Source organism: Castor canadensis, chromosome 11 (assembly GCF_047511655.1).
Source record: "Castor canadensis chromosome 11, mCasCan1.hap1v2, whole genome shotgun sequence".
Lineage (NCBI taxonomy): Eukaryota > Metazoa > Chordata > Mammalia > Rodentia > Castoridae > Castor > Castor canadensis.
Window position 1 is genome coordinate 100,891,616 of NC_133396.1, and position 27,102 is coordinate 100,918,717.

General features: G+C 47.5%; 1 protein-coding gene across 3 annotated transcripts in view; it reads right to left on the reverse strand.

Moving 5' to 3' along the window:
• Nucleotides 1-316: 316 nt before the first annotated feature.
• Vangl2 (VANGL planar cell polarity protein 2) overlaps nt 317-27,102 on the reverse strand; it is a 32,001-nt gene continuing 5,215 nt past the window's right edge. The window contains exons 2-9 of one of the 3 annotated variants that reach the window (XM_074047694.1): nt 17,735-17,995; nt 17,478-17,598; nt 14,449-15,056; nt 13,584-13,720; nt 12,945-13,080; nt 10,753-10,984; nt 9,864-9,944; nt 317-8,054 (exon numbers count right to left, since the gene is read on the reverse strand). In XM_074047694.1, the coding sequence (XP_073903795.1) occupies nt 8,031-8,054; nt 9,864-9,944; nt 10,753-10,984; nt 12,945-13,080; nt 13,584-13,720; nt 14,449-15,056; nt 17,478-17,598; nt 17,735-17,805 (1,410 nt within the window). In that variant the 5' untranslated portion in view covers nt 17,806-17,995 and the 3' untranslated portion in view covers nt 317-8,030. Of the gene's footprint in view, nt 9,945-10,752; nt 10,985-12,944; nt 13,081-13,583; nt 13,721-14,448; nt 15,057-17,477; nt 17,599-17,734; nt 17,996-26,346; nt 26,582-27,102 lie in introns of those variants that run through there. The other 2 variants (XM_074047693.1, XM_020168548.2) reach the window with 2 other exon arrangements.

The window sequence follows — 27,102 nt, forward strand, 5'->3', positions numbered from 1 at the left end:
GTGTGTAAATTGGTGTCCAGACCAGGGACTATAATGCATTTATTTCACTCTGGAATGTATGAAGACAAAAGGAGATTCTGATGAAGAAGTTGTTGAAATGCTCAAGCAAGTCCTGTTGTTTAGCTGAGACCCTGCACCCAACTCCAACACATCCGAGGTGGCCTCTGTAACTCACCGATGTTCCCTTTGGGGAGCATCCCTGAGTGAGAAGAAGAAGGGGATCCATCCTGGAGGAAGAGCATCCAGGTAGCATGGCTGGAGCTGCCTCCTCTTCTGTCCTGGATGCAGGGCTGGGCTGCTTTGCTGAGAAACCGAGTTATGGAGAGGGTGGGGGTGGGGGGACTTCCATGTCCCCTGGCTCCCTCCCAGGCCCCATGGTGGCCTCCGGTACTGGCTGGAGGTCTCAGCCCCAGGATCCCTGCAGCTCTTCCCTTCCTCATCAGGGTTCCAGCTCCATGAAGAGAACTCTGATGTGAAGACTGTTGCCAACAGTTTGAAAATACACACATTATGACCTGGAAGTTCCCCTTTTAGGGACACATCTTGAACTGTGAGATTTACAGATACAAATGTTCCCCTCAGCCCTGGTATGGGTGTGAAGTCAGAAAAAATAAAGGCTGCTGAGTCAACTGAAAAATTATGGCCAGTGAAAATGCACCGGGGATGAAGGGTTGACTGGGCCACGTCTCCAGTAGAAACCAGAGGTGACAGAAGAGCTTACATCCTGACATACTCCCCATACAACTACTGAGAGGTTTGCTCAGTGCAGAACACACAGGGAGGACAGGATGAAGGAGAAGTCCATGGGGATGGCATTGTTTCTGGGTGGGGGGGACTGTGTTTTTTATTCTTCATTCATATGGAAGTATAAGAAATAGTTCTTGCCTTTCATTAAATACCCTTAAGAAAAAAAACTACATAATTTACTAAATTGGTAAGTGAAAATGGATAGGATTTAACATGATATTCATCTTCATATAATTACAAATATTCACAGCATAAAAACATTCAAATATCAATGGAGAAATAAGATTTTCAACATTCTTTCTCCCCACCAAAAAAAAACAAAAGGTACTTCTAAATTTTTGCTGGGTATGGTGGCACACGCCTGTCATCCCAGCCATGCAGGCAGTGTAAAATAACTATCCAGGCCAGTCTGGGCATAAATGTGAGACCCTATTCAAAAAACACCTAAAGCAAAAAGGGCTGGGCGTGTGGCTCAAGTGGTACGGCACTTGCCTAGCAAGCACAAGCCTGAGTTCAAACCCCATCCACCAAAAACACAAAACAAAAAGATACTTATATATGATGACAGTTTGCTTTTATTGTATATTGATAGCAATCATCGCAGGTACTAAGGTACACTAAGTCTTATCTGGAACTCTAAATGTGGTAGAATACCTGAGTTTGCCCTGGTCTATTGGTCATATTGACCAGCAATTTCTGGCCAACCATAATTCATACAGGAAGCTGTTGCTTTAATTTCTGAGGCCTTTAGTGATAAGAGCTCACCAGTTTTCTTCTTGTTTGCATCATTATAAATATCTCATTGGCTCAGTTAAGAGGTCCATTGAGCTGGAGGCATGGCTCAAACAGTAGAGCAGATACATTGCAAGTGCATAGCCCTTAGTTCAAATCTCAATACTGCCACAAAAAAAAGAGGTGCCTGAATTGCTCTTGTCTAAACTCCACACATAAGGTCATCTCACAATATATTAACTAAGAGTCTCATGAAAATCACAATTTGATCAAATGTGCAGTTCTATAATGAGCAATGATGATCTTTCCAAGCTGTTTATTACACTCATGAAGTTTATATCTTAACAATTTTTATTTCTTGCATCAAACATCTTAGTGTTAAGTAAGACATGTTTGAGCCCCATTAAACTTTGTAGGTAATTATATAAACCTTCTTTTAGGGTCTTGCTACTCAAAGTAAGGTCTACAGAAGAATAGCACGTGGTGTCATGCACTGAATTGTGTTCTCCACAAATTCATATGCTGAAGCCTAACCCAATTTGGTGTTATTTGAGAAGTCATTAGGGTTAGATGAGGTCATGAGAGTGGGGACCTCACGAAGATATTAGTGCCCTTATAAGAAGAGGTATCAGCTCTCTCTCTCTCTCTCCCCGTCTCTCTCTTTCTCACTCCCTTCCTCCCACCCACCCACTCATGTGAGGACCCAAGAACAGAGCTCTCTTCAGGTCTTAACCATACTGGCACCCTGATATTGGATTTTTAGCTCTCGGAACTGTGAGAACTTTCTGTTTAGGTCATTTGATCTGTGATATTTTATAATGGCAGCCAAAGCTGACTAAGACACCCAGGCACTTATTCAAGATCAGGCGTCTCAGGTCCTATCCTAGACTTGTTGAATCAGACACAGCATTTTTAGAAGATCCTAAAATAGTGTGAATTTTTATAATATGCTCAATTAAAGCTTGAGAAGCTCTGTTTTGAGAGCTTACTTCAAGATAGGATAAAAACACCCGAACATTTCAATCCCAGAAGCAAAAGTTCCAAACCAGAGGTACTAGATTTCATTTCTTTGGCGGGGGGGGGGGGCAAGGGGTACTGGGGTTTGAATTCAGGTCTTCACACTTACAAAGCAGGTGTTCTCCACTTCAGCCATTTTGTTTTCATACCAGCCCTTGAAAATGAAATCTACAAAGCCAGCTTTGCTTTCTTTTTAACTGGGTTCCAATTTTGTGGCTAAAGGTACCATGCTAAGATATAATTAAACTAACATAAGACAAGTAGTTCTTCCATGAGTTCTTCATGACAGTAAAAACCATCCCAGTCTACTCCACCCTAAAAATCACATATTCAGATATCAATGAGAACTAACTTTAACAGGAATTGAAAGGAGAAAAAACCACCGCTAAGTTAAACCACCTTATTTCCTGATACATTTAAATCTGCTCATGCAAATTTTTGGCCCTTGTGGTATTAGACCACTAGATCTTCCTTTTCCTCTTCAGTTGTTTTTGTCAAATTTCCAACCTCTACAGTGACACACTTTAAGGAATCCAGGGGAAATAGCACACACTTTTCTTTTTTCTTTTTTTTTTCAGGAATCACAAATATATTATACTAGCACTTTTATTACTAGATCCATTTCTAGAACTGGGTATGGTTGTACTTGGTGTTTGATTTGGTTGGTTTTTAAGTAGACTTTATTTTGTACAAGAGTTTTAGGTTCATAGGTAAACTGAGTGTAATGTAGAGATTTTCCTTTACCTCCCTGTCCCTTCATGTACGTACATGGCCTCTCCCATTACCAACGTCCTCACCAGAGTGGTACACTTGTCACAACTGATGAACCTACAAGGACACACACTATCAAAGTCCATAATTTATTTACATTAGGGTTTACTCTTGCTGATGCACATTTTAAGGATTTGGAAAAATGTATGATAGGTATCCACAATTATAGTAATGTACATAATCATCTCACTGCCTTAGATATAAGCAAGAAGGGACAAAATACAACCAAAGACCTTGTACTTCTAATTTTTTTCAACCAAAGTGATTCCCTTACAGGGTATCAGAACACAGATGGCTGTTGAAGCAGTGACATCAAAGGTTTACCTATTAAGGTCAATGTACTCACACAAAGCTGGCCTCAGTCTGCCTCTTACTGATGGTACTCACCATCTTTAGGGAAGAGTGTACTTCCTTGAGTTACCTATAGCCAGCGACAAAATAATAAATTTTCCAATCTTACTGGCAAAAGTCCTATGAACTCCTAGGGAATGGGGACAATGTTTTATTTACAACTGCATCACAATATCTAGCATAAGTAAGTGTCCTCCAAAACTTGTTGAGACAAAATGAGAGAAACTAATGCCTTGCTTGAGTTTCCCAAATATAAACTGGTATCTTCTCCCACTATTCCACACTTACATGTGGCATTTGCTATGATGAGCTCCTAGGATATCATGTCTGTCCTGCCCTTTGTAGTAAGAGAAATGGACACTGTTCTCAGCTTAAAGAAAAATTGGCAAGCTGGACAGGGATGGCAGCTCTGTAAGATCTCTCTACTAGGTGGGCGGTCCTTCACTCTCTCTCCAGCATCTTCCACCACCATGTATTCATTAATGCTGCAATGGCCTTCCAAATGCTGACTCTACCCCACCCCAGTCCCAGCCACTGGAAGATCATTTCCATCATTTGCCTAAACTAACAAATAAGAAGCCAGGAGCTATTTTAAGCAGTTGGCTTTAGTTCTGTAAAAGTCATTGAACTGCCCCCCATGACAAAAAAACCTAATAACTAATTACTAAGAACTGGGTCTAAGGTCTTTATGTCAGGTCATCCAGAATCCCAGCCCCTTGTTCTCTTTCCGCTGTATTTCAAAGGCAAAGGTTAGACAATCACATCCAAGGCAGCGTGTCCCAGGCAAGATCCTGACAATCCACTAAGCTGAGTCTCTATCTTCAGTGATATGTGAAAATGGACCTTTTCAGCTACAAGTTACAAATACCTATTGTTACATAACAAATAGCTGAGATAATCACTTTTACTTTCAGCAAACCCCTAAAGAAAATATGGTCCCACTAACCAAAGGTTAGGATCAGGCCTTAAATCTATTAGTTCCTAAGGCCTGCCTTACAGGAAGAGGTCCATGATGTTGGATACAGACTCCTCAAAGGTCCACAAAGGTTATGTGAATGCAGGACCATACACAATATCATTCCCAGTCAAAGCACTTTCATACCAGGCTGGGAACTGAACAATACTCAAAAGCACTTATACATTTCAAGAATAATTTCAAAGGCATGCTGAGGTAGAAATTTGGCTACAAGTCAAAAGTTGACTCTGAGGTGAACTGAAAACAGCAAATCAAACTATTCTTCCACAAGTGTAGCTACAAAAGGACAGAACTGTGAGTATGGAGGTACAGTTTCAAGGGAAGTGTTTTTGTTTATTTTCACATGAGAAAGGTTTGAGTACAGTTTTTTGGTGGTTTTTTGGCTGCTTTGTACTTGCAAGGCAGGCACTTGCTTATACCAACCCTCCAAGCCTTTTTTGCTCTGGTTAATAAAGTCTCACTTTTTGCCCAGGCCAGTCTGGACTGCGATCCTCCTATTTAAGCTCTGTCATTGCTGGGATGACAGGTGCATGCCACCATGCTCAGTTTTTTTCTGTTGAGATGGGGGTTCACAAATTTTTGCCCATGCTGGCCTTGAACTATAATCCTCCCGATCTCAGCCTCCAATAAGGTTAGGATTACAAGTGTGAGCCACCCAGCTGGAATACAACTTTAAACAGAGGGGAGACAAGCATGTGCATACGTCCCTAATATATTGTTAGTTTAATCCATTATTCATTCAGTAATTTATTGACACCAACTCTGTGAGGAAAACTTGGGAGAGCAAAATCTAATCTCAAGGAGACTGTGCAACCCCTTCTTGAGTCTTAAAAAAACTTCTCAATATCTTGAAGTAGGAAAGCCCCCCCCCCCATTCCTTGGTATCAGCCAGGAACATGCCATACAGCCTAGCACTAGGTCTGCTACCTCCTATAGAGTGGGCCTACCTCCAGGACAAGCACCGAGTCTCTCTTGGCACATCCCAAGAGAACTAGATCCAGTAAATCTGGTCAATTCCACATAGGAAAGGTTAGGTTTGTTTGTTTTTAACTTTAGACGGATGTCTGGGTGCTACATATTTTGCCCAATCACAGAGAAGATGGGTGGTGCTTGCCTGACTGAGGCAGGAAGATTGAGAGTTCAGGGCCAGCCTGGGTTACATAGTGAGATCCTGAACGAAAAAAAGGAAGAGAAGAGAAGAGTAAATGAAAGTCACAGAGGTCAGGCATGGAAAAAGCTGATCTCTTGCTTTGTTTTTTGAAACAAGGTCTTGCTACGTAGTCTGGGCTGGCCTCAAACTCCCGATCCTCCTGCCTCAGCCTCTTCAATGCTGGGATTGCAGGTGTGTGTCACCAGGTCTGGCTAAGGGCTGTTATCTCTTGATGATGATCCTAGATCTGGGTCAAACACCACAGTGACAACACGATGGCATCTACACACTTGAAAATAAAAGATAAGCTGAGTGCCCGTAGTCTTGGCACTCAGAAGACTGAGGCAAGAGGATTGCTGGTACCCAGCAGTTTAAGGTCAGCCTGGGCAACATAGCAAGACCGGTTCTCTTAAAAATATATAAATAAATAAATGTGAGAAGTTACTGCAATCATCAACTAGTTCCTGACACTGCTACGGCATCTTCTTCATTAGAACACATTTTAGAACCCCACTCTAACCTCACCTGCAGGAAGGGGAGACACAGCTTGCTCTAAAGGACTCACCCTGAAAGCAGTCTTCCCTTCCTCCTTATCCTCCCAACTACAAAGCATCACAGTTTTCCCCTCAGAATCAGGGTTTATTTTCCCTTGCTCTCCAGCACCACCCCAGGCCTGTGGAGCAATGGCAAGCTCACACCGCCCCCTGCTGCCCACTCCCTGGCAAGGAGTGCTACATACTCTCTCCCTGATTCTTCAGTTCCCACTTCCTCTGAAAAAAGAAAAGCAGCAGAATGCCCCCACAAAAGTCAAATGTCTTTATTTTATATAAAAAAAATTTACAGTTTTAGTTCCTATGTTTAAGAAAAAAATCCTTAAAATTGCCATAATGTTTAATCCACTGCAAACTGTAAAAACAAGCTTTTTATATATTAAAAAAAATTTACATTTTACAATTTTCTACATGCATGCACAAGGTCTCAGCTCTGTAACCCAAAAAAAGAAGGTTAAAAAAAGAAAAAAGGGAAAAAAATCTAGATCCAACAATGGAAAATTCTACATTTACAATCTCACTTGGAAGTGACTCAAAAGGCCCCTTCCTTTTGCACACAGATCAAATCCATCAGCAGATATTGCCCCCACAGGAAGGGCAAAGGAAAGAGAAAAGAGACTGACAGATGCCATGAAGGGAGCCCAGTAAAGAAGAAGAGAGGCACAAACCCTGGTATCCTGGTGTATCCTGGTGTCTCATCGCTGGTGTTGTATCAGGGTTTACAATGGTGATGCTAAGGTGGGCTTGGAAATGAAAATTTAAGCACAGAGATGAAGGGGGATGGGAAGAAAAGTGAGATTGGACGGACATAAATAAGAACACACAGACAGAACACAAACACTGGTTCAGGGGGGACAGAGACAGAATGGCGAGGTAGGTGAAGGACTGAGGCACCGTGTCCTGGCAAGGAGGGAAGGCGGCAAGTGTTTTGAGGGTATGAAAAGGAAGGCTGAGTAGGTGCAGTGGGGATGAGCTAGGATGCCATATAGTAATAGCAACAAGAGCTCTGGAGAGGCCCAGCACGGCATCCCCTGTGGTGATGGGGCTGCGGTCGATGGGTACATTCCAGCAACAGAAGAATGAGAAAACCGAGTAACTGGTGGGACAGGCCTGGAGGAGGAAACTGCTCAAAGTGACTGAGTCAGCTGCTCACTCCATAGCAGTTCACAGCATGAAGACAACTTCCCATAATGGAGAAGGAAAAGACACACACAGCCATACACTTAACATCCTGACGTTTTCAAAAATAATAATAATATTAACCAAAGAACACAAAGATACCACAGTTCTGACACAAAGGACCAAAATGCTACCATTCTTAGTCACAGCCCTTAGTGCTTAGACAAAGTTGGGGGAAATTTTTTCTTTCTGTTTCAGGGAAAAAAGGAATGAAAATATCACAGTGATTAAAAACATGGCAGGTTCTTAAAATAAACACTCCCCAGCCCCTAACCTAGGGTAGCAACTAAGATCCCAAATACTTTTCTTCTGCCTACCCCAACTCACTCCTCAAACCACACCACATCACATTCTTGCCCACAAAGGCAATGAACCCAATCACCATCCAGGCCCTGTTTTCCAGGATAGTGAAGTATTTATGTGACGCAAAAGGAACTCCTCTGAAACCTGGTTTTTGAAGAAAAGATACCTTACCATGACTCAGGACAGAATATATTTCACACAGGTCTATCCAGGGACTGCCAGCTCCAGCCCTAGGCCAACCTTGAGGTCCTTCCTAAGTCAGTCCTGCAGCCCTCTCCTGTGGGGACAAGGTAAGCACTGACTGATGAGCTCCTCTCCTAAGCAATAAGTGACAGAGGCATTTTCAGACACAATAGCAGGAGAAACCCAATCACTAGGCTCAGAAAGTACATCTCCCAGGTAAGAGATCAGTAGGGATCTTATCGCAGGCTGTGATGTGCAAGGTAAGGACCACCAAATTTTCCAGGGAAAAGAGGGCCTATCCAGGGGCATTGGAAGTTATTTAGAGAACTGGCCAGGGCATGCTTCATCCCAGCCATTAGAACAATCTTCCACATGGATCTTGGCAGGATATACATGGGTATTTTTCTATTTCTATTCCCTGTGATGAAAACTACACAATTTACAGGTGTCTGATTTAAAGGCTCAAATTTACTCTGAACACATGTAGTAGAGGACCAATAAATTTTGCTCAAAACGAGAATTCAGATTTGGTGCAAAGACTACAGAAACTAAAATGGAGTGAGGAGCTAAGTGGTCAAAAAAGGCAGTAATCCTGGTCACCCCAATACAGAGCCCAGAGAACCAGGCAGGAAAAGAAGAAGAGGGGACCCTGAAAGGCCAAGGAAAAGAGACCCCTGAGGCAAAGAACTGGACTTAAGGCAGGGGATGAGGAGGAGCTGTTGGCCCCTCCCCCAAGAAGAGATGAGGCAACAGGTCTCTGGAGCTAGAATTCAGCAGGACTGGGGTAGCTGGTGCAGGAAAGAAAACATCTAAGACCACAGGGCTGGTCAGGGTCTGCACACAGCTGGGTCTGTACAGGAGTCTACATGCTATCCTTCTCTGGGAATGAAGGGCAAGGCAGGGGTCGGTGACAAGAGTCTCTTAGACTTCAGGGACCTATCCTGCCCCTCCACTCAGGAGGACACATTAGACCTTCCCCCACAGTCCTGGTAAAGTGGTCAGAGGGTTTCCACCTCAGTTTGCTGTGGTCACACATGACCATAAAAATCAGAAATGGTGGGTGAGGCAGGTAGAAACTTCCAGGTAAAGTATAGCGCCTTTTCTTGCTCTAGTATGTGTGGGTGGGGGAGGATGAATCTAACAACTGGAAGCAAACATCACAGCAGGGAGATTCGTAACTCTGGGGCTATGTGACAGGATCAACCTTGCCCTAGGACTCAGGATTGGTTATAGATGGGGTGAAGGGGGGTGGGTAGGGGGAAGCTGCTGGCCTGGAAGAGTTTGGCACTGAGGCTCTCTGGAGTCAAGTCTGTGACCTCCCCTCCCCCACCCCCACCCCCCGAAACTCTGTCAGGGGCACTGAAGAGAACTGTTATAAAAACGGGTTTGTGAGTGGGGGACTGAGGAGCAGAAGGTACAATCTGGAAAGACTGCCATTTGGAGAAAGTCTGGGAGAAGGAGAGAGGCACAGATTCCTGCAGGGCCTGGAATGATACAAAAGTGGGGGATGGGGGGTTCCCAGGATATTAACAGCAGGATGGTCACTCCAGATTCACATGGGGTAAAATAAGAAAGAGGGGAGGAGACAGTGAGGGGTAAGTTAATTCAAGTAAAAAAACAAGAGCAGGAGAAAGGGCAGCAGGAATGTGGCTGGGCCTGAGAACCAAGCCCCTCGCACCCCACAGGAGCCCCCAGAGTCTCCCACTCTTCTGTTGTTGCACAGTCACACTGAGGTCTCCGACTGCAGCCTCATGACAAATTTGTGTGACTTGGGATCCACAAATTCCTCGGAGAGTTTGAAGAACGGCACCTTCTTGGTGCTTACCACCAGGCTGAAGTCCTGGCGTTTTAAGAGGAAAACGATGCCATCCTTAAGACCGCTGGTCACTGGCTCCTCACTCACCAGTGTCCACTGTTTGGCCAGCCAGCGTTCTTTGTGGTACTGGATGGTGGGTCCCGCTGCCAGGTACCGTTCCAGGAAGGCCTGAGGGGAAGAAAAGGTTCTGCCTAAGGATCACTCTCACCCACCCACTATCCTTTATCCCCTAGAATGAAGGTGGAAAGCTTCCAAAGGTGGCTAACATGTCCCCAAGTTCATTCTGTACATATGAACTAGTAACCTAGAATATTAGAGCAGAAAGGGGTCTGAGATCACTTGCTTCTGACCCTTGCAGCACAGATGAGGAAGACAGTAACCACAGAAGGGATGTGGCTCTGAGAAGTCAGGACTGGAACTCAACTCCCCACCCCATCCTCCACTCTTCTCCTTGCACCAGCTGTGACCTGGGCAAGCCCTCTTTTATTCTTTCTCCCTTCCCTCCCATACTTGCATGATTAGGGCTTGTAGAACTGTACTAAGAGGGAGGCAAGGGGGCCATGATTAAAGTACAACGCATCTTTAGTCACCTTTTCACCACGGATGGCTCAGAGAAAAGCCATTCTAGGACGCTGAAGATTGAGTTAAGGGGTGAACAAAGACTAGAAATGAGCATAGGACAAAGACCATCTGGTAGAGGTGAAGAGGCTCAAGGTTGGAATTTGGATGTAGAAATTCTAGAGTCCTTATAAAGATGAAAAATAGGTCTCATTTGTCCTCAAATAGTTCACCCCATGAACTTCACTCCACGTAGACAGGGTAGACAGGGTAAGAATGAAAAAAGAGATTACAAGGAGATGGAGATGACGGGGCATCAGGGATGGAGAGTGAGGAGAGAAGTAAGAGTACAAGGGAAAAGGTAGAAGAGTACCAGAACCTGGGAAAAGAGGAAGGGTACTGGGAGCAGCGAGCCCACCTTGGGCGTCATGTCATGCGTGATGCAGAACTCCAGGTGCTGCAGGATGCTCTCCATGGTGTGGTAAGGCTGCTGCTTGGTGGTCCGAAGGTACTTCTGCATGGCACGAGCCATAGATGCAAAGATGGCCTGGGCTGCCTCCCGGGGGTCCATCACCTCTCTGGGGTTCTTCTGCTCCTCTTCCTGTAGCCGCTTAATGTGAGTGAAGGCCTCCTCCACCGCCACCACGAGCCTGGGAGATGGGAGAGGCCTGAACCAGGTGCCCGTCTCTCATCTTCAGCCCCCACGCCAACTCTTAACTGCTGCAACCTGAATGAGTTCAGGCCTTTGTATTTTCCCTGAAGCAATATAAGCCCATCTGGAACCGAGCTGGGCTTCTGCAGGGTGGGGGACTTTACCACATTGGGACCAAGAAACAACTGTGAAACACACTGAGCCCAGCCCAGAAACTCAAAGACAGTAAGTCTAGTGTCAAACCCAGAGAGACAACTAGGAACCATGCTGTAGGAAAGACCAAGTAGCCTGTCAAACCCTAAGAAAAGCCTTCCTAAATAAGACCCCACACCACATTTCATCATGTCAAAAATTAATAGATATGATTACATTAAAAAATTTCTACTTGGCCATAATAGCACAGGCAATATTGACATCCAATGCAGGTGAAATGATATATGCAGCATCTAAAACCAACAAGGGACAGGTATCTAGACTATGCAAAGAATTTGCTACAAATCAAGACGAAAAAGGCAATAATTCTTTAGAAAAATGCCACGAAGTAAACAATTCTCAAGAGGTTTGAAAAGCTAAAAAACATATCAAACAGTTACAGGTCAGTAATTAGACAAATGCAAATTATAACACTTAATTTCTCCGTCACAATGGGAAAAAAGTAGAAAGATGGTTATACTTCAAATACTGGTTAGGATGTTGAGAGTATTTTATAAAGTACTAACTATGCAGTGATAAGATGAACCAAACGGATGTATAGACAACATAGATGAATCTAAAAAATACAGTGTTAAGGGGAAAACAGGAAAAAGAAGTCAACTTACACTAAAAGCACATAGACACACAAATCAACACTAAATTTGTACAAAGATACAGACAGGTTTTAATGAAATCTAACACACTATAGTAAGGGCCTAAAATGTGGGTGAAGTGAGGGTAGGGATTGGGGGAGAGGGAAAATAGAATAAAGGACTGTGAAGAAACCTATAATAACAACGTGTTAGGAACTGAGAGGGGTAAGTAATGCAATCCTCTGCATCTGAAGTCCAAAAGCAAAATAAAACCCACCTGGCCTAAGAACAAGATCAGCCTGAGGTAACAGGAGGCCCTGAATACAGAAACCCTAAGATCTGGGACCTTAATCAACTTAGGATGGAACTTCGGACTATCTATATGTGATCTGTGTATGCTGATAGTTTCTGTTCTTTCTTTTGCTTCCCTTAAGTTTCTCAGTAAAATTCCTTTTGAAAAGATCTTTTTGTCACGGTGAACCAAAGGAAAAAGTTTTCTACCAGTTATAAGAAAGGTAATGGAAGAGAAGAAAGACTCCCCCTATGTTCCCAAAATGGTGGTGGCAGAACATGAGATTCGACGACCCTAGTCGAAAGACAGCAAAGGGGTAGGGACCATCACTGGTTTCCTTGCAACAAGAGCCATTTCTGAGTCAACTGGACTCACGGAATGTCGCAGAAATGGGGCTAAGGATCTTTGTTCTATATACCTGATCACGTGTGTCATCATGAAGGGATACACATACCTCTTTAATCACTTTTCTCTGGCTGAAGTCAGAGAGAGATTACTTCTGTTAGAAAAAAACAACTGTCATTCTAGAAACTGCTTATGGGGTAGCATGATAAGGAAGTGATTCTGCCAAAAGCCAGTGAGCTTGGAGGTGAAAGTCCAGAAAAAGAAATCCAGGCTTAGGTGAAAGTTGTCTTGATTTCAGTCTATGAGGCCTGAGCAAACTGCCCAGCAAGCTTGAACATGACCCATGGTATGGGAAGGTAATAAATATATGTTGTTTTACAGCTGCTGAGTAGCCAATTCTGGGAGCACTGGAAAATGGATATCATCATTGCTCCTCTATTTCCAGCAAGTATAGGAGTCCCTTGGGCTTCCTCTGCCTAGTTCTCCCACAGGCAACCCCATGCCCACCGCATTCTTCCTCTCCCCCAGAGACCCACCTGGCCCTCCGTTTGCGGACCCTGCGTTCATGCTCGGCCTCCTCATAGTAGTACTCGTTGTGGCTGTTGTCCCGCCGCCGGGCCGCTGCTGCAATCACAGCCCGAGACTGGCCGGTGGAGTTGTTGGTGCTGTTTTCTGCACAGGATCAGGATACAGGAGATGGTCATATTAAAATATGGCCTCTCTTCCCTCTCTAGGAGCTCTGGAGAGATAGCCTAATATGTCCAGAAGAAGCTGGACCCACCCAGCAATACCTCCCAGTCCCAGCCATCCTGTCCACCTCTGGGAGAGGCCACAGGAAAGCAACCAGAAGTTGGAAGGGCAGGAGTCCTGCACAGGTTCCTCCCAGTTCAGGAGGTTCTGCAGCTCGGAGAACTGGGCTTAGACCAGGGCTGATGAACAGACACAGAGGAGCTAGACTGAGGGACACACCATAGCATAAAGGGACAGCAAGTAGAATCAGCAGCTAAGACCAGCTACCTGAAGTCAAGGGAAATGACAGAATGGAGCAGGCTGGGGACACAGGCTGGAGAAAGGAAAAAGCAAGGGGAAAAGGGTGAGAGTGAAAGGGAGAGGGAAGGAACTTGGAGCCCTGCTCGGGAAGAGGCCGGGAGGGGTGGAGGAGCAGGGCCGCTCACCCTCTCCGAGAGAATACACCTTGAAGCCAGACACTTTCTTGGCCAGGACGGACTTGGGCAGGTTGAGGAGGGCAGGGTTGTAGACAGGGAAGTCATGGTAATACTTCTCCAGGATCCACACTGCCACGCGCTGGATGCTGTGGGGGAGACGGCAGGAGGGGGAGGGAGAAGGGACAGACAAGGGGTGCAGGGGAAGGGACACATCAGGGCAGGTTGCAGGGCTGGAAAGGACACATGACAGGACAAGCTGCTTCCAGGAAGCCTGGCTCAAGCCTGAGTTCTACTTACCAGGCCCCAAACCTTTCCCAGGGCTGGGCCTGCTAGTCCTTCCCTGCTGTGCAGAAGCCCGAGGGAGAAGAGGCATTGGGCCTAGGTCCCAGTCAGAGGTCTCCTCATCCCCCTCCTCATTCTCCTAAGATTGCTGACAGGACCAGGAGGTACCACTGAAACTGTGCATGGCCGGGGAGGGTGGCATCCTGCCCACAAGCCTGGTGGGAGCTGACTTATCCTCCTTATCTCGTTCTCTGGAGGTCCCTCCTCTGGCTTATCATCAGTGACACTCATACAGTGCTAACAAGAAGCTGTGCCTCTAAGAAAGGACTAGAAAAGTCATGTTCTATACCTCTCTCCCCTTTGGTCCATCCTCCTCTAGGATTCCTGATCTTTAATTGCCTGTTCATTCCCAGCTCATAACTCCCACTGCCATCTTTCCCACAGCCTTCCCACTAAACAGCAAACACTACTGAAAACCAACCATGTACAAAGTACTCAACTTCTTCCCACCTAGCCCATCACCTCCAGCCCCATCACCACACACTTCCCTCAAAACCCTTTCCCACCCTACCTACTCCAAGGCCAACCATACCTGAGATGGCCAACATTGTAGAAGCGGCTGGCACCATCAGTGGAGCGCACGACCTTGAGCGTGAACTGGGGCTGGAGCTGGCGTAGCTCTAGCAGGACCACAGCCAGGTAGTGCACGAAGAGCAGGGCATCCACCAGAGACACAGCAAACTGCACCACACCCTGGTAGCTGCGTTCCCGGGCATCCAAAATACGTACGCCATAGAAAAGCCAGTAGGAGACAACCAGCAGAAAGACGAGCACCATGAGCAGGGCACGCAACACAAAGACGCGGGGCAGTGAGGCTTTGGGCCGGCGGAAAAACAGAGCCCAGCTGCCCAGCAGCAGGATGAGCAGCTTGAAGGCCACAGAGATGAAGAGGCCCTCACAGGCTGTCCCGCAGGGTTCCAGCTCCTCCCGCCACAGTAGTGGGGGCAGCAACAAGAAAGCCAGTGGTGTGAGGAAAGAGAGCAGGGCTAGAGTGGCCCCTGCCGCCACGCCCAGGTGACGAGAGCAGTCCAGTGGGACACTGTCCTCCATGTCCTTGGCGATGCGCGTGAGGTCATCGTGGGAGATGCTGTGCTCAGAGGTGCCTGTGACTACCGTTGTTGTTTCCCCCCAGTTGTCATCCTACAGGCAGGAGGGGACCACAGGATGAGTGGAAAGGAATAAGAGAAGGTAAAGGAGAAGGAAGAGAAGACAGAAAAACACATGGAAAAGGAGAAGGCAAAAAGAAGAGGGAAATCAACAAATATGCAATCATCAAAGTATTTACTGAGCTCCACTATGTGCCCAAATTTGGCCTCTGCAGATATTGAAGTCTGAGATTGGGGTCCTTGGGAGCTATTCACAGACAGATCAGAAAGGAAAACACCACACATGCAGCAGTGACCCTTGGAAAAGAGGGCATGGGACAAATGTCAAGGGAGTTGCTAGGGCTGTGATAGAGAGCTAAGGGCAGACTTGCCAGGCAAAACATGCAGGCTTCCAGGGAATGAAGGGAACTGAGCTGACCCATAGCAGCAGGTGACATGAAAAAATTGGACTGAATTAGTGGTTCCAGCCCCAGCTGCACACATTAGAATCACCCAGGGAGTATGGAAAAGATACCAATTATGCAGAATGAGATCTACTTGTCAACATTAAAAAAAAAAAAAAAACTCCCCAGATGATTCTAATGTTCATCCAAGATTGAGAATCTCCGAACTAAATGATCTCTAAGGGCTGGCTACTCAAAATGTGCTTGATAGACCAGCAGTGTGAACAACACCTGGGAGCTTGTCAGAAACACTGAACCACAGGTTCACCCGTATTTACTGAACCAAAATCTGCATTTAACAACATCTTCATGAATCGCTTGAGCATTTTTGTTTTAGAAGTACTGCCCTAAAACTAACTTCCTTCCAGCTCCCACAGCAGTCCATGATTTCAGCAGTAGTCAAAGGAACAGTGCTCAGGGCAGGGCCTTCATGAATTAAGGCACCCAGAAGACAGAGAGCTGGGGATCCAAGTGTAGGAGCAGAGTGCAGGGCCAGGAAGGTGAAGCCAAGAGCAGCCAAGTGGGGCTCGTGTGGACCATGCTGCAATGCCAGGCTAAGCAATAAGCACCCAACATCCAGGCCTGGGAAGCTACTACTGGTTTCTAATTAAGGGAGTGACCTGACAAAAGCAGCATAGAGAAGATGACACCGGGGTGAAGATGGAGAAGGACATGGGGGCACAGTGAAGACTTGGGGTCACTATAGGTCTCTGTGAAGCCAGCTCTGCTGGGTCATCTGAATGTCCACAGTACAGAGGATGTGGGGGTAAGGAATGGACAAGCTGGGCTCCCCAGGTGCCCAGCAGAATGTGGTCTGCTCAAGCTGTTTCCCTGCAGTGGCTGAAGACAACACTGCAGAGACATCCCAAGATCACCAGGACCTTCAGTGCCCACATTCTTCACTCCTGGAAAGCCTGGACATTTGGAGTCATATCTTGACATCCACAGGACTCAGGAGGGGAGTGTAGGAAACAGTCTGGCAGGACCAGTGATTTGGGATGCCGAGGAACCTTCTCTCCCAAGGATGAGAGAAGACTGATCTGAACAGAGAAAGTGGATGTGCTGGCCACTTTCAGCTCAAGGAACTGGGTCTATGACTCCCAAACAACTTCCTGCCCTCTCAAGGATGATGGGCTTGGGAACTCCTCCCCAACAATGGGTGAGCTGATCATATCTCAGGGTCCCTTCAAGAACCCAGGAGGCCAGGTCCCAGGGAGAAGGGCCTGGGAAAGAAGGAGAGAGAATATCTCTCCCTCAGGTATTGATCTGCTCCCAAGACCCAGGAAGTCCAATGTCAGATACACAGATTGTTTTCTAAAGAATAAGGATCTGGGAGTCTCCAGTCCACTAAGATGCTCCCAAGAGGAAAAAACAGAAGGAATGAGACCTGGGCAACCTCCAATCCCACCATCTCAAATCTCACACCTGCTGCATTCTGTCTGCTGTCCTCCCTATCAGGATAGGGCAATGAGTCAGATGTGAGGACTGAAGCAACCTGCTCACCTTGTCCTAAAGAACTCTCTTCTAGGGTCTCTCTCCATCTACTCAGCCTCACTTCTCCCTCCTCCTTCCCCACCTACTCTTCCCTATCTCCTTTCCATAAGTGATGGGTGATGGGTACGCTGTTCCACAGACTGACAGTAGAGGGCACCCCACTGTGCACACCTGAAGGTTCAAGGAAGGTTGCCGCACACCCCAGGCTCAACCCACCACCACCTCCACCTTACTCCAGTCTCCCAATCAGCCTGATGGGTGGCATCAGCTCCAAAGGAACTGGGGACAATTCGCACTACACAGCCTGGCCACTCCTGCCTCTCAAGATAAGGAAGGAAGAGGCTACTGCTCCCAAAGGGTTTCCACTGAAATTCCCTGAATTTCACTGCAATAGGTTCCCATCCTGGGATACTAAACTGAAATTAAGTATAAGGAGATACCCTCCTGCCCAAGGAGACCCTTTCATTCCCTGACGGAGCCTCCAGCAGTTGGGACCACATCATCTCCCCAGTGCTCACCCGTTCATCCCCCCGAGTGGACTCGTTGTCCAGCAGGGGCTCTCCAGGAGCCTGGATTGTCACCGACTTGTCCCCACGGCTCCCATCTCGGCTCTTAGATCGGTGTCTGTCCCTGCGGTCTCTGCAGCAGGAAGCCAGAGGAACAGGCACAGAAGGTCAAGGGGAAGGTCAGGGTTTTCTCTGAAAGCTACCACCCTAGCACATACTCACTTCTCAACTGGCCCCAACCCTCCCTCCACCACCTCTGTCATGCCTACCTGTGCTTGCGGGAGCTGCGGGAGTGGCCCGACTTGTAGGAATAGCCTGAGTACTGGGACTCAGTGTCCATGGCGTCTGAACGCCTTGCCTTGTAGCGCTCCAGGGCCGCGGGCTGGGGCCTCTTGGAGGGCCCCACAGCCACCTCCTTCAGCACCGGCTTCTTCAGGCCAAGAGGCACCTTCAGGAAGTCAACTGTCACCCTGAGGGACTCTATTTTGCTGGACGGGTGGGCTTATCTCAGAGAAAATCAAGCGACACTCCTGAGAAGAGGAAGCAGCTGGTTAGGGGCAACTTGAGCTCCCTGTGGGTCAGCATAGAGAGGAAGACCACCCTAAATAGCAGCCTCAGGAAAACTGAGGCTCACAGACACCCACACACACTCTAGGCATAGAAGGTCAGGTGATAGTACAGTGGGACAGAAGTAAAAGGCAAGTAGAAAACATTCTCCAAAAATCCTGGGATAGGCATGAAACGAGTTTATCTGGCTACTTCCAGGCCGAAGGGCAGTCTCTTTCATTTACACTTCACCTTCTAACTCTGTGGGGAGGATGATCTCTCCCCACTTCCCCAAGTTTCATTTATCATCCTTCAGAGCCCAGTCCTACCCTTCATGGGAGCCCCAGCTACTCAGCACCCAATGTCACCTCCCCTCTAACTCCACTAAGAGTCATCACCGTGCACTAAGCACTTATGTCCTATCTTATTCATTGATTTGTCAACCCTTTATAAAGCACTTTCTTCTATGAACAATATAGTTTGCTAGGCCCTATGTATACAGTGGTAAACAGAGCCTGAGTTTATGGTGGGGACACAAGTTATCGGATAACTGTAAAGGTCTGTGTGATGGGAGGAAATGAACAAGACACTGAGAGACAACTACACAGTTACTTTAAGCTGAGTGCTCTGGAAGGTCTGGGAAAATGACATCTGGGCAGAGGCCTAACTAAGGGAGGACAGAGAAGCCTAGGAAGCAGAGGGATCATCTGTGGGAAGGCCAAAGGCAGGAAAGTGCTCTGGGCATTTAAAAGAACCAAAACAGCCAGTGGAGCCAAAACTGAGGACAGGAGAGGGTGGTAGAAGCAGAGACAGCCGGAGATCAAGAGAAGAGATCAGAATATGTTCTAAGGCAACAGGAAACCTATCTTAGCTATGCAAATATGAATTGGAAAGAGAAAAAGGAGAAATAGGGAATTACTGTGGTAGAGAAGACTTTGCAAGGGGAAAGCCATGGAAGAGGTAAGAAATGACCATGTTTGACACACATGGTGGTGGTGGAATCAACAGGACTCAATGAAGGACTAGCTGAAGGGGAGGGAAGCATCAGTAATCCTGGCCTGCCCCAATGCAGAGATCAGGAGGATCAAGGCCAACCCAGGCACAAAGTTAGTAAGACCCCATCTCAACAAATAAGCCAGGTATGGTGGCATGTGACTATCATCCCAGCTATGAGAAGGCCATAAGTAGGAGGATTCTGGTCCAAGACTGGCTCTGGGCCAAAAACTTAAGGCTCTATGTGAAAAATAACCTGAAAAAGCAAATGAGCTGAGGGTGTGGCTGAAGTGATAGAATGCCTGCCTAGCAAGCACAAGGTCCTGAGTTCAAATCCCAGTACCCCTAAAAAAAAAAAAAGAATCCTTGGCCTGAGCAAAGGAGAAGATGGCTGTTTCCTAAGTAAGATGGGGACGAATGGGGAGGAGCAAGTTTGGGGAGAATGATGAGTTTTGTTTCCCATGCATGAAACTCATGAATTCATGGCCATGATGCAATAGGCAGCTAGTCATCCAGGAAGTACGGAAGACATGCAGAGCCACTGGGATGAGCAGCATGCCCTCAGGAGAGGACTACACCAGGGACCTGAGAACTCCAAACTGCACATGTCCAGAGGAAAAGGAGCAAGCAAAGGGATTAAGGTGAGACCAGAAGAGCAAGAGGTCAGAATAGTAGAGTCTCAAGAGGGTTTTAAGAGGGTAAAAATCCAATGAGGTCAAATGCTCCTGAGAGGTTCATTATGTTAAGACCTAAAAAGGATTTGAGTAGTACAGTTACTTTTTTCCAAATACGCTAAACCATCAGCAACTTGAGAATAAGCACTATGCATGGTACACATTTGTATCCATCTCTCCTCCTGTGACCACAGGGCAAGTTACTGATACCCACCTCATAAGTGAAAATGCCTCAGGGAAACTGCGACTGCAGGGAGATAGAAGCAATGTGAAGTTCATTCATTTATCCTCCTAACAGTCATCTGGAGACAATCCATGTGCCCAGGATGTTTGTCAATATCCTGATGTCAAAGCATGTGTGTGATAGGAACATACTTAGGGACACAGACATAGTACTTCAATCCAATTCTGAACCTCTCTAAAATCCTTTGCCACAAACAGGCCCCATGTTCACCTCTGTCTGCAAATTACATATTGGGTTCCTCTACTGCTCTGTGAGAACCCATTCTACTGGTTTACTCCACCATATGGTTTAGACATCTCACCTGCACCACTTCTGATGTGGTTCCAACCTATTCTTTCCAGTCCTCCTCTTAAAAACTGAATTTTGCCATGAGGCTGAAAGACAGCAAATGGATTACAGAGTGAAGAATGGCGAAAAAGAGGGGCAAAGAAGTGCCATGAATTAGAGTCCAGACACAGACCCTATTACCTGCCACCTCCTCACCCCCACCCTGATTACCCACATCTGCTACAGCCAACAACAAAACAAGCCTGGCATTTGCACTTGAAGATCTGGGTTCTAAACTTAACTCTCCCATTAACTATCTGTATGACCATGGGCAAGTTACTCTGTGCTTGCAGCCTGGTAGGCTCCTAGGTAAAATAGAGAAGGTGATAGTCCCTCCTTGATGGGATTGCTGTAAGAATCAAGGGGGTAAAAGAAGTGCTTTCATAAAGTGCACAGCTAGTACTCAGTTAAGCAATTAATAAGCTCTAGCTCCAAGATCATTCATATTCCAATCCCCAGACACTTGCTCTGAGACTAGGGAATGAGGTAGTATAAATAAATCTTGCTGTTTGTATGACTAAGTAAAAAAAAAAAAGTCACACACATACACACACACACACACACACACACACACACACACACACACAACAACCGCTTCAAACACACCCAGAGGTAAGCTGAAGCCAGTGTTTCCCTTACAGATAAAAAATTTCAAGCCAGACAGGGTGCTACTCCCCTCCCAACTCTTTGTTCTGAGCTGCTCAGCCTAGAGCCCCTTACCTCCCTCCCCAGCTATTTTTTAAAGACCCAACACAAATCCTGCATCCCCGACCTGTCAGGGTGTCTGAAATACACCAAAACATGCCCCTCCCTCCCCTACCACAGAAGAGCCACAAATGAGCCCAACTTCTGCTGTCCCTCCAAAAACTAATCCTAGGACTGGAGAGGCTGCAGAGAGAGATAGGAGGTGAGCAAAAAGAGGAACAGAATTTTCCCTTAATCAATCTCAGAAATAGAGTTTGGAGGGTCTCCCGGGTGGGCAGCATTCCCAGGGAAGAGAGTGGGGGATGGGATCACCGGATGAGATCAACAAGTGGAAATGTCAGAGGAATGACGAGATGGGAGAGAAGTCTGGACTTGGCACAGGGTAGAGAGCCGCACTGGGCTGGGGGATGGAGGGTGGGAGGCTGTAAAAGGGGAGTTATGTCCTACTGCTTTTCACCTCATCCTCACTCCCCAAGACAAAAACACATGCACTCAGTACCCTGCTCAAACCAGCCATGGATTATTTGGGGTTAAAAGGAGGCCAGAGAAGAGAGAGGGAGGGAAGAGAGAGCCCAGCACAAAAAAGGAGACCCTTCTCCCCTCCAAAGGCCTTTCAGAAATAAAATTAATGGAATGTGTCTCAGTATCATCCCAAGGGGACTGGGGGAGGGCTGGGGGGAATGTGGGGGCTTTTGTCCCAGCTGCCCAGCTTCTCCCACATTGATCACCATAGCAACCAAAGCCCCCTGTTGCCTAGGTGATGGCAGTCAGGTCCTGGAACCCATACCCAGCATCCAAAGCGGGAGAGGTTATGGAGGTGGGGAGATAGGGACAGAGGGGGAAAGAATGGGGTTTCTCCTCTGGCAGTCCCAGCTTTTGTCTGAGCTATGGATCGGGTTTCTTCAGGAAACAATTGAAGGCCTCTGGAAAAAAATACACTCAAAATCTGACAAGAGGCAGAGGGAGCAAGGGCCTGGGGTATATATGTGTATTGGGGGATGTGGGGGGAGGGAAAGGTGGCCAAAATACAGACCAGGAAGGAGTGATGGACAAGGAGTTGAACACAGACATGGGTACCCTAAGTAGGATATGTCCTGAGGATGGATGACCAGGTGCTGGCAGCTGTAGTCACCACCTCCTTTTGTCACTGCTGTAGCCCTGGCCCACCTGGCAGCCCAGACCCACCTACTTTAGGCCTGAGGTGGAAACATGAAGCAGAGAATGGTGAGGACAGGGCTGGGAGGAAGCACTGTAAGAGTCAGGGTAACTTAGCCAGAGAAGAAAAGGGAGGTAAGGGGCAGAACACAAACACGCACCTAAAAATGGCACCAATTGATCCTCACCTCTACCGAGGACTCGGCTGGAAGTACCAGGACAGCAGTGCAGAGGCACCTGGGATTGATTTTAGAAAGAACTTCACCAAGAGAGGAAGAAGATGGGAAGGAGAGGCTAAAAGATCTCCTCCAGCAGGGGCAGATCTCTGATAGGCCAATTCTCCTCTCCTCAGTCCGGGACTAGGGAAGGCTAGTTCTGCCTGGACACAGGGGACTGGTCATGATTACTCTTCGAAGCCCATGACAGGCCTCTGACCCTTACACAAAAGTATGGGTCTTGCTGCATGAGCCCTGCACCTCCTCTACACTACAGCCCACTGGTGGAGGTGCACATGTGAACACTCCTGTCCCACGGCTCCCTAATCTTCACCAATCACATCCCAGTGCCCAAGGATATCCATGTAAATTCCCCCACTTTTGGGGGAAGGAGCAAGGCAAGAAAGTTCAGCCAGATGTCCAAATTCCCAGCTCAGTATCCAAATAGCTAGATGTCGGCCCAGAGGCAGAGCTATCCCAAGTCATAAGGCTAGCTAGTGTGAAGCAGAGTGGAGATACCAAGGCCAAGTGGTATCTCCTATGAACCTCTGTAAGGTTCGTAGATGTGCCTGATCCAGGCAACCCTGTCAGGCAATGGTGTAAAGTCAGGCAATGGTGTAAAACGCAAGGTTTTTAGTTTCAGGGAACATGCAGACACCTAACATGGCTTCCATGCAGGAGAAGAAGGTACTGGAACCTCTGACTCTGCCCATCATTCCCCTTTTCTCTCCCTTCCAGGAGACAGTGGACTGACCCACCCACTTCTCAACAGGTTCCAGCACTAATCTGATAAGGTACCTTAGAGGTACAAACCCATTTTACAGATAAAAAAGTGGGACCCAGATAAACAAAGTAGCTAGCCCATGGTCACTACTTCTACAACAGCCCATTTTGGCCTCCTGTTACAGTTGGAAAAAACCTAACAATGTAACTTTAAGGTGTGCTCCTCTTGGAGTAGAACCAGATTCCTCTATGAGTCTCCTTCTGGATTCTGGATCTTTGAGTAGGCAACACTATAAGAAGGACAAGAAAGGAGAGAATTTGCTGAACTTTGCCCTATACCCTCTTCTCACCAATGACAAAGGGTCAAAGACTAGACAGGTCTAAGTCAAGGCAGCCAAGACCAAAGAGCCCCTACCCCAGAAAGGATGATTTCTGTACCCAGCCATCTACCACTCTTGACTAAAAACACAGATGTTCATTCATCCCCATTCAGCCTTGGGCATGGACAAGTCACACATCCCAAAAGGCCTATGATGGGCTTTCCTACCACAAAAAGAACCTGAACAAGGACCAACCTCAAGCCCTAGACCAAAAATAGGAAAGAGATTTTGTCCCACCCTCATTAAATAATACTCTGAAAAAGGTCCCAGTGACCTTTGGTGACAATGCTGTCCAGGAAACCAGAGAGAACAGCTGGATCTCAATGGCCCCAAGTGGGAAAGGGCAGGATCAGGGAGCCCAGGAGCTGGCACCAGGTACCCCACCCCCGCACTGGTAACCAGGCATTCTCCCAGGACAGCCCAGACATGAGCTCACCATCCTCACAGCCCCAGGGTGGGGGCTGGATCCTTCTTTTCACTGGGCAGACCAGTAGGGAAGGGGCTGTGCTGGGTCACCCCGGCATCTCTGCCTCCAGAGCAACAACTCACCACCAGATCCCTGCACAGGAGCATATAGGGAAGGGGCCCATGGCCTCACGCCAGGGTATCTGAGCTTGATGCTAACTGACAGGCCAGAGTCATGCCCTGCTCCACCTACTTCCTTGCTTGCCCCCAGTCTAAGGCAGGGGGATGAGCTGGGGTATTCTCCAAGTCCACGGACACATTGAACCATCAACACACATACACATCCACCTACACTAGCATTCCCCCTCTGAAACCTGGAATGGCTCCTGCCTGCCCCACCCAGCTCCACCCACCCTGGCTAGGCAGGTTCTGTAGAGACCTGCTCTGCTCTCAGGCACCAATACCCCCATCCTGGCTCTCAGAAAGTCCCTGCCCCCACCCTAGCATGCATATGCATGTGTGCACGCACGCGCACACTTACACACACACACACACACACACACACACACACACACACACACAAAATCCCATTCACAAGTCTCCCCTAGACCCATCCAGTTTTAAGGGAAAAAGGGTGGCTGCAGGAAAAAGGGTGAGTAATTCCTTTGGCATCTGTCCCAGGAGGGGCCACAGAAACAGGACACAAAGCTTGTGGGAAGGTAACCAGGGCTTCTAGATGGCTGTATGCTCTATTTAATTTTTACCTCCAATGAGGCCCCACAATCCCCACCCACAGGGCTTTGAGCTGCTTCCTCCCTTCACTGGGCCAGAGGACTGGCTCCTCCCCACCTATCAGGTGAACTGCGGAAGAACCAAAAAGGCACCTCAAGGTGTCCTCAAGAACAAGGAGAAAGTAGACAGTGAGAAGTGGGTGAATTGTGTTAATCCACAGGCCAACTTCCTGCGCAATCCAAACAAAATGCCTCCACATCCCCATGACCTACTGTCCTAAGTAGGCCACAACTGTCCCTGACCCCAAAAGACCTCAAAGCCTGCTCACTCAGCCTCTGCCTCAAGGTACAGGAGGTGGAAAGCAGTGATTTAGGAAGGGGCAGTTAGCCAAGCTTAGGCTGGCTGTGGATGAGGAGAGCTGAGATGTGGGGAAGGAGTGTGGGGGAGGAACATATGGGACACAAGGCTGGATTGTAGGAAAAGCCGTGGAGTGAGCCTCAGGGTGTGAGACACAGTGCAATGGGGGTGAGGATAGCAGGCCAGGATTTCCCCAGGAAACCTTTTCCTCCCATCTCAGCCCAGGGCCTCAGATCTGACAAATCAGCCAATCTTACCTAGGAAAACCAAGCCAGCTGAAAGACCAAGTACCACCCAACCTCCACCATCTTGACAACCATACTCAACTCCCCCATCCCTTATAGCTGCCACTTCCATTCCTGGAGTAAAGCAGGTGACAAAATATGTGTTTCTGTTCACACTCACTTGTTTTTTAAGTTACTGCATCACACCTCTGGCTCAGCACCTATTCCTGTCCAATCTCCACCCCTTACTTTAAAAAGTCAAAGCCTCCCAACCCAAGACCCCCACACATACACCCTCTGACTTCTGGTCAGACTGGGAGTCAGGCACTGGTGAGAGGAGGGGTCTGAAGGACATTGTTAAGGGGCTATGGGAAAACACTATAGTCTGAGGGTCAAGCCCCTCCTGATCACAAGACCCACAGACAACTGTGACTGGAGCCTACCTTCCAAACAGCTCCTACCCCAAACAGTGACACAGCAGGAAGAAGGAGCCAGTCCCAGAGGGGCTTCTGCCCTGACAGTAGTCCAGCCCAAGGCTCAGACAATGAAGTGCTCCTCCTGGAAGAGACAGGGTTTCTCCACGAGACCCTATCTGGCTCCCACCCTTGCGGGGGGGGGGGGGGGCAGGGTGGAGGGACTTCACCGTTCCTTAGGCTATTTGTACTCATGTCTGCTTTTCTGGAGGACAAGGGACTTATTCAAGTTCAAGATTAAAGGCAATTGCTAAGGGTGGTGGCGTCAGCCTATAATTCTAGCACTCAGAGGATGAGTCTGGAAAATCATGAATTTGAAGCCAGTCTGAACTATATAGCAAGACCTCGCCTCAAACAAACAAACAAAGACACAAGGCAATAATGATGAGCAATCAGATCAAATTGGGACGAGAGCAGGGAAAGGTAAAGGAGAGCACTTTGGGAAAAGGAGGAGCAAACAAGTTAGACAGACCTAGCATAGACTTTTAACAGCTATGTGATCTTTGATGATTCACTCACCTTCTCTAAGCCTCAGTTGTCCTATCTGTAAAATGGGGATGGGGCTTTAATGTAATACTGTATGCAGGATCACAAAGCCTAGCACATAATAGATGCTCAATAAAATGATTCCCACCTCCTCCTTCAGTGAATACACAGTCAATCCCCTCCACTTCCTGCTCCCATTGTCTCATTTTGAGAAGACCCCACTCAGAATAAGAAAAGATCACCTTTGGGTGCAGAGTTGGCTCTTGCCTAACTTGGACTTCATCCAGGTACTGAGAGAACAGTCAAAACCTCTCTTCCCACACTCTTGCTTCTTTCCTCAGGGGCTCCTGGATCCCCCAGCCTCTCTTCTCTCCTCCCACCTCCTCACTTACAGTGAGGCCAGGCCTGGGCTCCTGTCATCTCCCACTCTCTCTTAGGCTCTCAGCCTAGCTGTGTGTGGAATAGCAGGAGAAAGGGGCCCCAGCCTCCCACCCCACCCAAGCCCCCAGCTTCTTCCCACTCTCCCCTCTCACTGCCCCACCCTGATTACCAGGATAGCCTTGGCTCTGCTGATTCCAAGCCTGCTTCTCCCAACCCTGTTCCCAGCTGTCTTGTCTGTAATTACCAACCTTGCCAGGGGCCTCAGACAAGCACCATAACACCTTATTTCCAAAGGGCCCCACCATAGAGGCCTCTGCCTACCATTCTGTACCAAACAGAATGGAGGAAATAGATGCAAAGACTGTCCCTAGTCCATCCCGATTGCAGCAGAGGTCTGTCTGAGGCAGAACACCAAGATACAAGACAGAGAAGAGGAAGAGGATGCAGATAGAGTATGAATAGGATTTACTCCCAGGCCTTTCCTTCACCTCCACTGCCAAAATCTCATCACACACAGGATTACCCACCTTAGACAGTAAGAGGAGAAATTTTATGTCAATTCAGAGAGAGGGGAAGTTGACGCCAAAGAAAGCAGGGAAGTGAGCATGCACAGGGAT